Source organism: Eimeria maxima, genomic scaffold (genome assembly GCF_000499605.1).
Source record: "Eimeria maxima Weybridge genomic scaffold, Emw_scaff483, whole genome shotgun sequence".
Lineage (NCBI taxonomy): Eukaryota > Apicomplexa > Conoidasida > Eucoccidiorida > Eimeriidae > Eimeria > Eimeria maxima.
This window is the reverse complement of record NW_013566541.1, coordinates 10,001-20,000: the sequence shown is the minus strand read 5'-3', so window position 1 is coordinate 20,000 and position 10,000 is coordinate 10,001. Positions and strand designations below refer to the sequence as shown.

Sequence of the window (10,000 nt, the reverse complement as noted above, 5' to 3'; positions counted from 1 at the left end):
GAAAAACATTTAGACAAGGAGGAGGCAAATACCGATACACAGGGCATACACCTAAAAACCTGCAGCAGCAACAGCAGCAGCAGCAGCAACAGCAGCAACAGCAGCAACAACAGCAACAGCAGCAGCAGCAACAGTGACACACAATGATACATGTTGGTCTCTTGGACTCTACCTTCTGCTGCTGCTGCAACAGCAGCAGCAGCAACAGATAAATATGATGTGGCAGCAGCTGCTGCTCTAACAAAGACACATGCTGCGCTGCCAAGACAGCTGCTGCTGCTGTTGCTGTTGCTGCTGCTGTTGTTGTTGTTGTTGTTGCTGCTGCTGCTTCTCTGTCCTTACCTGCCGAAGCGCACTGCCCTCCTCAAAGTAAAAAACTCGGGAGAATCGTTCTGCTGCTGCTGCTGCTGCTGTTGATGCTGCTGCTGCTGTGGCTGCTGTTGCAGTTGTTGCTGCAGTTGCTGCTGCTGCTGCTCCTGGTCCCTCTGCAGCAGCAGCAGAGTATATGTAATACTAGCTAGTGTATGCTGTACTTCTTTTTGTGTTGGTCTGCTGAGGGTAAGAATATCCTCTAGTGTCTCCACAAGAGACAATCTTATTTGCTTCTGCTGCTGCCCTGGTGCTGCTGCTGCTGCTGCTGCTGCTGCATCCGATGCTGCCTTCGCCTTATATGCTGCTGCAGCTACAGCAACTATCTCCTCCAGGGACAGACCAGGAGGGGGACCCTGCAGCAACCCCACAACCCCACCACGTACACATTCCCTCTGGCAGCAGCAGCAACAGCAGTAACAGTAGCAGCAGCAGCAAAGGCAGCAGCAGAAGCAGCAGCAGCAGCAGCTGACATGCGAAATAGTAGTTTCTCTAGCTAGAGCGAGTCGTAGTCTTGGGTGCAGCAGCAGCAGCACAGGTGCAGCAGAAGTGTCTCCTTTTGTCTCCTTTTTTATTTCTTTTATTGTCTCCTTTTTTATTTGTTTATATATTTGTTTATTTATTCCTTTATTTGTCTCCTTTTCTTCCTCCTCTTCTTCCTCCTCTGTCTCCTCAGGGACACCACTAATAGAGGCAGCAGTTGCTAATACCCCTCTCTCCTTTACATCATAAGGCCTGCAGCACAAAAGGAGACAGCTGCTGCTGCTGCTGCTGCTGCTGCTGTTGCTGCTGGTGATGGTGCTACTGCTATGGCTACTGCTGCTGTTCATCGTGCCACATTTGTTGCTGCTGCTGCTGTCATCTACTGTCAATGCTTCTGCTGCTGCTGCTGCTGCTGCAGGTGTTGCACGCTGCTCCTGCTGCTGCTGCTGCTGCTGCTGCTGGTACCTGAAGCAGAGTTCGCCCTCCTTGGTCTCGTATACTCTTCCTCTCTCTTTGTCTCTAAGAGACTCCATTGGCAGCACCCCTGTGGTTATTTGCTGCAGCAGCAGCCTCCCTTGCTGCAGCAATTCTCCTTGCACTGCATGCTCTGCTGCTCTACCCTGCAGCAGCTGCAGCAACTCCCCGTGACGATCCCGTGTCTCCGCAACTAGCTGCAGCAGGAGGCAAGACAATATACAGACAAAATGTAGACACCCATAACGTTGTAGGGTTTAGGGTTTAGGGTTTAGGGTTTACCTCATCCTGTAGCTCCAGCTTAGCAATTTCTTGTTGCAATTCATCAATTTTATCCGCGAGATTATTAACTATCTTCTTATCTACTATTTACCATCTATCATTTACCATTTACCATTTAGGGTTTAGGGTTTAGGGTTTAGGGTTTAGGGTTTAGGGTTTAGGGTTTACCTCGTCTTCAGGCTCAAGTCTAGCAATTTCTTGCTGCAATTCATCAATTCTATCATGAAGATGGTGAACTACCTTATCTATTGGTGTTGAGAATTTACCATTTAGGGTTTAGGGTTTAGGGTTTAGGGTTTAGGGTTTAGGGTTTAGGGTTTACCTCGTCTTCAGGCTCAAGTCTAGCAATTTCTTGCTGCAGCTCATCAATTCTATCATGAAGATTTTTGATGATTTCTTCGTAATGTTTTTTGTCTTCGTCTCTTAATCGTTGATGACTAGCTACTATTTGCTGCAGTTGCTGCTGGTGCTGCAGCAGCTGCTGCAGCTCTATCTCTCTATCCTTCCATCGAGCTAAGGCTGTCTCTAAATCCCTCACATATCTGCAACAGCAGCAACAGCAGCAACAGCAGCAGCAACAGCAGCAACACCAGCAGCAACAACAGCAGCAGCAGTATTCTCATCATGGAAGGAAACAGAAGCAGTTGGAAGCCCAGCAGCAGCAGCAGAAAACAGCAGCAAAACCCAACGAATCAGAAGCAGCAGCAACAGCAGCAGCAACAGCAACAGCAACAGCAGCAGCAGCAGCAGCAGGAGGTGTACCTGTGGTAAGCAGCAAGCTCATTATCTATAATAGAGACAGCAGAGGTAAGAGACAGCACAAGTGCCTCCCCTAGCATCGCTCTCTCTGCCCCTTCCCCGTGCAGCAACAAACGCATTGCTGCACGGATCTCTCTGCAGCAGCAGCAGCAGCAGCAAAGGCAGAAGCAACAGCAGCAGGAACAGAAAATATAACAGCAGCAGCAACAACAACAGCTACAGCAGCAGCTGCAGATGTAGCAGAAGTGCTGCTTATCTAGCAGCACAGCGAATGACACCAGCAGCACCAAACCACCGCACAACAACAGCAGCAGCAGCAGCAGCAACAGCAGCAGCAGCAGCAGCAGCAGCAGGAGACCTGAAGCAAGGAATGAGTTGGCGCTCAAGACGATCTTTGTTACATAAACTAATGATGGCATCTACAGGGGGTTCATCATGATCTAAGTTTTGCTGCAGTTGCTGCAGCATTTGCTGCCGCACCAAATGCTGCTGCTGCTGCTGCTGCATAGATGCAGGAACCTCAGGGGGACCGCATGCTTTTGATGCTGCTTCTGCAACTTCTGCTATTGTTGCTGCTCCTCCTGGTCCCCCTGCTGCTGCTGTTGCTGTATTCAATCTGCATGGACAACCGAGAGGGACTGCAGAGTGCGGCCTGCAGCAATGATTCCTTGGGGAGTCTCCTGCTCTTGCTGCTACTGTTGCTGCTGCTGCAGCAGCAGCAGCAGCAGCCTCTCTTGGAGACAAATCTATATTATATATGTTGCATGCAGATCTATTAGCAGCAGATGCTGTAGAGGGACGAGGGAATCTTCCTGTTGCACCTATAGATCTCCTATTTGCTGCTGCTGCTGCTGCTCTTGCTGCCTGTGCTGCTCTCTTAGATATAGCAGCAAGACGCATCAGTGCCTTTGTTGATGCCCTATCTATTGTCTGAGTGTCTCTGTGGGGTCTGCTGCTGCTGCTGCTGCTGCTGCAGAGAGCAGCATCAATGGAGGAAGCCTCGCTAGTGTGTGGGGAGGGGAGCTGCTGCTCCTCTGTGTTGCTGCCGCTCGTAGTAGCAGCAGTTGCAGCAGCAGCAGCAGCAGCAGCAGCAGAATCCGTGCTGCTGCACTCTACAGCCCCCGATAGAGACACCCCGCTGCAGGAGGGTTCAGTAGGGAAGATGCTGCTGACGCCAGCAGCAGTGCTGCAGCAGCAGCAGCAGATATCTCCTCTTGGGGTGCTGCAGTTACACCCGGAGTGCATAAGACATTTATTCTTATTGCTGCTGCTGCTGCTGCTGTTACTCCTGCTACTGTTGCTGTTGCTGTTGCTGCTGCTGCTGCTGGTGGTGGTGGGCTTAGGGGGGGGATCAAACCCTAGCTTACGCACGTCTTCCTCAAAGGGATCTGTGCACTGCAGCCGCTGCATAACAGGGGCATCTTTATTCTCTTGAGCAGCAGCAGTAGCAGCAGCAACTGCTGCTGCTGCTGCTGCTGTTGCTGCTGCAGTAGAAAAACACCTTGTTAATGGAGGGGGATGACGCATAGAATTATAAGCAACGCGCTGCCATGGCGAAGCACGGAGAAGGTGTCTGCTCACAGCAGCAGCAGCAGCAGCAGCAGCAGCAGTTATTGCCTGTATGTCTCCTTCGTTCCTCTTTGTCTATTCCTTCCTCTTTCCACAACTAGGAGGAAGCGCACGAAAGGAGACAGCAAGGGTTTAGGGTTTAGGGTTTAGGGTTTACGGAAAGAGGGTCTGTCTTGTCCAGGACAACGGAGGACGCAGATGGACTTCGTCATCGCCCTCTGCAGCAGCAAGCAGCAATAGCAGCAGCAGCAACAGCAACGCTCGTAGTAGCAGCAGCAGCAAATGCAGCAGGCAATTTTACTGTCTCTTTTTTGTCTCTCTCTGCTGTTTGTGTCTCCTTTCTATATCTATAACTAGGTGTCTCTTTTGTCTCCTTACGCAGCAGCAGTGTCTCTTCTCCTGCTACTGCTGCTGCTGCTGCAGCTGCAGCAGCAGCAGCAGCAGCAGCAGAAGGCTCCGAGTGACGAAGGGACTGCAGACTTATTATAAGGGGAGCAAGTGTCTCCTTTCTCTTCCCCACAGCCTCTGATAGCCGCGCGAGGGCCCCATCCGCTGCTGCAGCAGCAGCAGCAGCAACACCCTGCGCAACAAAAGGAGACACCGCACTAACCAAGGCACCTAGCTTGCCAGCTAGCTAGCCAGCTAACCACTATCTCTAGCTAGCCAGCTAGACAGATAGCTACTAGCGCTAGCTGGCTAGCTGCCACCTCTAGCTAGCTGGCTAGCAAGCTAGCTAGCTAGCTAGTTAGGGTGTGTGCTGTTTCTTGCCTGTGTTTTCGTGCTGCTGCCCCCTTTGCTGCTGTCTCCTTTGCTGCTGTCTCCTCCTCTGCTGCTGCCTCTGTATATAGTGTCTCTTTTGTTGCTGCTGATTGTCTCCGCCAATGTGTCTTCAATAAAATGCTGCAGCGCCTCCAACTCTGTGCTCACTCCACTCAGCGGCCCCAGCTGCAGCAGCAGCAACAGCAGCAGCAGCAGCAGCAGCAGCGGCAGCAGCAGCAGCAGCGGCAGCAGCAGCAGCAGCAGCAGAGCAGCATGATAGGTACGCACATTTAGTGTTTCGGGTGCAGGGGCAGCACTTTTGCAGCAACACAAGCATAATGCTGCTGCTGCTGCTACTGCTGCTGCTGCTACTGCTACTGCTGCAGCAGCAGCTGCTGCTAGCTGGAGTTGCTTACACGTGAGAGGGATAGGTTATGGAGGGCCGCCGCTTTAGAGGAGAGGGCCTCCACTTGAGCTGAGAGAGAGGGGTCTCCTCCCTCTTGCTGCTGCTGCTGCTGCTGCTGTGATGAGTCCTGGTGTAGCAAGACAAAAGAGTCCAAGCACAGCCCATGTAGTTGCAGCAGCAGCAGCAGTAGTTGTTGCAGCAGCAGCAGCAGCAATAGCAGCGGCAGCATTAACCCCTAGACAAGGGTCATCTGGAGCAGCAGCAGCAGCAAGACCAACAGCAGGAAGAGCAGCAGCGACAGCGGCAGCAGCAGCAGCGGCAGCAGCAGCAGCGGCGGCAACGGCAGCAGCAGCAGCGGCAGCAGCAGCTGCAGCAGCAGCAGCACTAGAAGCTCGAGTAACTGATTCGTTTCCCCTCTCCCTTTGAGTTGCTGTGTTGCTCGGGTCGTTGAAAGCAGCATGCAGCAGCAGCAGCAGCAACAGAAGAAAGAGAAGCAGCAGCAGCAGCAGCAGCAGCAAATCTTATTGTGGTGTATGTATACGGACATCTGCCTTTGCATGCAGCAGCAATTTGCTGCTGTGTTTATTTTCTTCTTTTTTTGTATCAACAGCAGCAAAGAGAGGACTTCCTTCTATGAATAAAGATTGACAACGACGGTAACGATTGTTGCTGCTGCTGCTGCTACTGCTGCTGCTGCTGCTGCTGCTGCTGCTGCGGAACTGGGATACCGTGTGGCTACGGAAACGCTGCACACGCATCACATCGATAGGAGGGCGGACGAGGGGCCCCCCTACTGGGGGTAGGGACATCTGGTGTAGCAGCAGCAGCAGCAGCAGCTGCTGCTGCTGCTGCAGAAGCTTCTCCTGCTGCTGTTGTTGCTGTTGCTGTTGCTGCTGTTGCTGCTGCTGCTGTTAGAAAGGATACAGGCGCTTGACGACTTTGGATATTCTTGAGGCTAAACACGTGAGGTGTACCTCCCTCGCAGAGAGGGTTTAGGGTTTAGGGTTTAGGGTTTGGGGTTTAGGGTTTAGGGTTAGGGTTTAGGGTTTAGGGTTTTGGACATGCGTCGCCTCTGGTGTCTCCTTTCTTTGCAGACATTTAACAGTTTCCCTTCCTTTTTACATAGGCTTATACAATACAAACAAATTAATAATTAAATAAATAAATAAATATAATTAAATAAATAAAAAATAAATAAACAAATATAAAAATAAATAAACAAATAAAAGACTCTGCGGCTGCAGCCCGACTTCGATCGGTGTGCTGTGTGCTGCAGCAGCAGCTGCTGCTGCTGCTGCAGCAACAGCAGCAGCAGCTGCTTCAAACGCATGCATATATGAGTTAGTAAATACTAATTGTATATTGCAGCAGCAGCAAAGTTGTTTCCTGCCGCTGCTGTCTCCTCTTGCTGCTGCGCTAAGGAGACACCCTGAGGTCACCGCACTACCGAGACCCCTAAACCCTAAACCCTAAACCCTAAACCCTAGACATTGAAACCTCGACCCTAAACCCTAAGCGGAAAACCACAAACACTAAACCTAAATAATAAAGACTAAACCCTAAACACTAAAGACTAAACCCTAAAGACTAAACCCTAAACCCTAAACCCTAAACCCTAAACACTGAACCCTAAACCCTAAACACTGAAATCCAAACAACAAACACTAAACCCTAAACCCTAAACACCAATCACTAAAAACTCCTTCCTAAGCCGTTAACACTAGAAGCTAAACCCTACACCCTAAGCCCTAAACCCTAAACCCTAAACCCTAAACCCTAAACCCTGATAATTCGGGGACAGTAAAGAGATAGAGAAGGGAACAAAAGGGGACAACAATTTGTGTCTGCCTATCGTATTATGTGTCTCCTTATCTGTCTCCTTGTCTTCTCTTCCTCTGTCTCCTTATTTGTCTCCTGCTCAGCCTCTCTCTCTATATCTTTGTCTGTCTCTTTTTCTATCTCCTTTTATATATTTATATATTTATATATAAATATATAAATATACATACATATAAATATTATGTATGTACTTATATATATATATGTGTCCCTTTATCTCTCTGTCTCTTTTTTTGTCTCCTTTTCTTTATCTCTTTTTATATATTTATCTTTTTCTCTGTATCTGTCTCTCCTTTATATTTATCACCTTATTTGTCTCCTTATTCTCCTTATCTGTCTCCTTTTCTCCTTATCTGTCTCCTTATTTTTTTATCTGTCTCCTTATCTGCTTATATAAGTGTCTCCTTATCTATTTATCTATCTCTGTCTCCTCAATAAGCCCTCTCTCCCCACATCTCTGCTCATAGCAGCAGCAGCAGCAGCAGCAGCAGCAGGAGCAACAGCAGGAGCAACAGCAGCACACGATGATTGTCTCCTCAGGAAGGAGACAGAGACTGTCTCATTAATATTAATAGTGTCTCCTTAGCTGCAAGAGCAGCAGCAGCAGCAGCAGCAGCAGCAGCTTGTACATAGTGCAGCAAATAGAGAATAAGGGATAAGGAGACAGTCCCCTCCTTAATATATAAAAGGAGACACTTTTTGTCTCCTTAATAATAAACATATTGTCTCTCCTCTTTTGCTGCTGTCTCCTTTGCTGCTCTTTGCCTCCTTTTGCCTATAAACTTTGCTGCTTATTAGCTGTCTCCTTTTTGTCTCCTTTTTGTCTCCTTACTGTCTCCTTTTCTCTCTTCCTGTCTCCTTTTCTGTCTCCTTTCTGTCCCCCCTTACTACCTCTTATCCTGTCTCTCTGCCCTACCAGTTAACTAGTAGATAGCTTATATGTATCAACAGCTAGCTACCTGTTACCTAGCTAGCTGCAGCTAGCTAGCTAGCCAACTAGCTAACGGTTAGCTAGCTGCAGCTAGCTGTGCTGACCCCCCTTGTAGGTGGCTTAGCCCGTCATGTACTGTGTGAGGGGAAAAGGGGTTATAAAGAGCAGCAGCGGATGCACTGCAGCACACTGCTACTGCTGCTGCTAGTAGCAGCAGCAGAAGCAGCAGCAGCAGCGTTTGCACTAAAGCACGGGACTGTTACTAAAACTCCAGTGATTTGCAGTGCATGCACTCTGCAGCAGACTGCTGCTGCTGCTGCTGCTGCTGGCAAAGTGGCTCAACTCTCCAGCCCACAACCCTAAACCCCACATATTAAATGCAACAATAGCAGCAATAGAAGCAGCAGCAGGAGAAGTAGCAGCAGCAGCAGCAGGAGAACCCGCAGCAGCAGCAGCAACAACACCAGCAAACCACAACCACCGACCGCAGCCTGCTGCACCACTGCTTAGCAAGCAGCAGCTGCTGCATGCGTTTATACAAAATAAATGCATGCAATATATACTAAATGATAAATAGCAGCAGCAACAACAACAACAACAGCAGCAGCAACAGCAACAGCAGCAGAAAAATGGCCAGGGCAATGCCCACAGGACCCGCAAGCACCCTGGTGGCGATCAGCAGCAACACCAGCAACAAGAACAGCAGCAACAGCAGCAGCAGCACCGGGCTTCTTCTACCCCACAACATAAATACAATATAAAAATAAAAATAGAAGAATAAACAATAAAAAAAAAAAGAAAAAAGAGAAGAAAAAAGAGATAAACATTGGGTGTATCTAGACCTCTGCTGGCGGGGTTGCTGCAGCAACACCACTAAACCACCCTGTTGCTGCTGCCGCTGTCTTTGCTGTATTTGTTTGTTTCTTTTTATATTTTCTTTATTTAATTAATTAAATAATACTATTATTAGTTACTTACATTTGTCTTACCGCTCCTCTACTGCTGCGGGGGCATGCACCAGCAGCAGCCGCTGCAGCCGCTGCAGCCGCTCCAACAGCAACAACAACAGCAGCTGCAGCAGCAGCAGCAGCAGCAGCAGCAGCAAACACAGTACCCCAAGCCAAGTTTATGTGTGGGGAGGATATGCATGCCTTCTTATTACTATATTAATGAGGGATTGCTGCTGCTGCTGCTTGTGTGTCTTAAGATCTGTTGCAGGGGTACCTGCTACTGCTGATCACAACCCCGAGTGCAGCAGCAGCATTTGCTGCTGCTGCTGCAGCAGCAGCAGCAAAAACCCCTATATTTAGCATTTACTTCCTTATATTTGTTCTGTACAGACAGTCGATCTACAAACACCGCTGGGCTTGTTACTGCAGAGGCAGTTAGGATCGCATCCTTCCAACAGTTGCAGCAGCAGCAGCAGCAGCAACAGCTGCAGCAGCAGCAGCAGCAGCAGCAAACATTGACCGTAAACAACAACGAGGGAATCCTTCTTTTGCGTTAGACTTCTTGCTAAGATATCTCCGTCACCCCACGCCCTAACTCACCGGTTGTGCCGTAGCAGCAACAGCAGCAGCAACTGCAGCAGGCGCTGCAGAAGCAACAGCAACAGCAGCAGCCGCAGCAGCAGCAGCAGCAGGAGCATGGGTGTGCTCTTCTGTACTTCGTATAGTATCGCAGATAGTCCGCAGAGAAGGACTGTGGGATCGTCTCCCCCGTCCCTGGGGATCGTCTCCTCCCGTCTGTGGGATCGTCTCCTGCACCCTGTGGGATCGTCTCCAAGAGACACATTCTTTTGCTGCAGCGAGTGTGGGGCCCTATCGATCCCGCGGGATCGTCTCCTAGTTCGTGCTGCAGCAAAGATCCTGCTCTGTTGTCCAACAACAGCAGAGCAGGAGCAGCTGCTGCAATAGCAGCAGCAGTATAAGAAATAACAACAACAACAACAGCAGCAGCAGCAGCAGCAGCAGCAGCAGCAGCAACCAATGCATCGAAATGGAAGCCAAATATGACGGCAATGCTCCTCCGGGGGGGACCCCTAAGGAAAGGCCCTCGCGGGAGCGGAGCAGTTCTGCTGCTGCTGCTGGTGCAGCAGCAGCAGCGGCCGCAGCCGCAGCAGCAGGGGT

General features: G+C 49.8%; 3 protein-coding genes across 3 annotated transcripts in view; 2 read left to right on the top strand and 1 right to left on the bottom strand.

Moving 5' to 3' along the window:
• Positions 1-338: 338 nt before the first annotated feature.
• On the bottom strand, positions 339-3,777 carry EMWEY_00034900 (hypothetical protein, conserved; the record flags this gene model as incomplete). The annotated part of the gene is made up of 6 exons (XM_013481995.1): positions 339-725; positions 1,080-1,523; positions 1,931-2,150; positions 2,371-2,502; positions 2,726-2,983; positions 3,602-3,777. 6 exons carry the CDS (start codon positions 3,775-3,777, stop codon positions 339-341), a joined length of 1,617 nt encoding a protein of 538 aa, XP_013337449.1.
• Positions 3,778-4,833: 1,056 nt separating this feature from the next.
• Positions 4,834-5,527, top strand: EMWEY_00034890 (hypothetical protein; the record flags this gene model as incomplete). The annotated part of the gene is made up of 2 exons (XM_013481994.1): positions 4,834-4,975; positions 5,238-5,527. The coding sequence occupies 2 exons, from the start codon at positions 4,834-4,836 to the stop codon at positions 5,525-5,527; spliced, it is 432 nt and encodes a 143-aa protein (XP_013337448.1).
• A 4,342-nt stretch (positions 5,528-9,869) lies between these two features.
• The window catches only part of EMWEY_00034880 (hypothetical protein), a gene marked incomplete at both ends in the record, with an annotated part of 1,037 nt that continues 906 nt past the window's right edge, over positions 9,870-10,000 (top strand). The window contains one exon of the mRNA XM_013481993.1: positions 9,870-10,000. This exon is cut by the window's right edge and continues 635 nt beyond it. Coding sequence (XP_013337447.1) covers positions 9,870-10,000 — 131 coding nt within the window.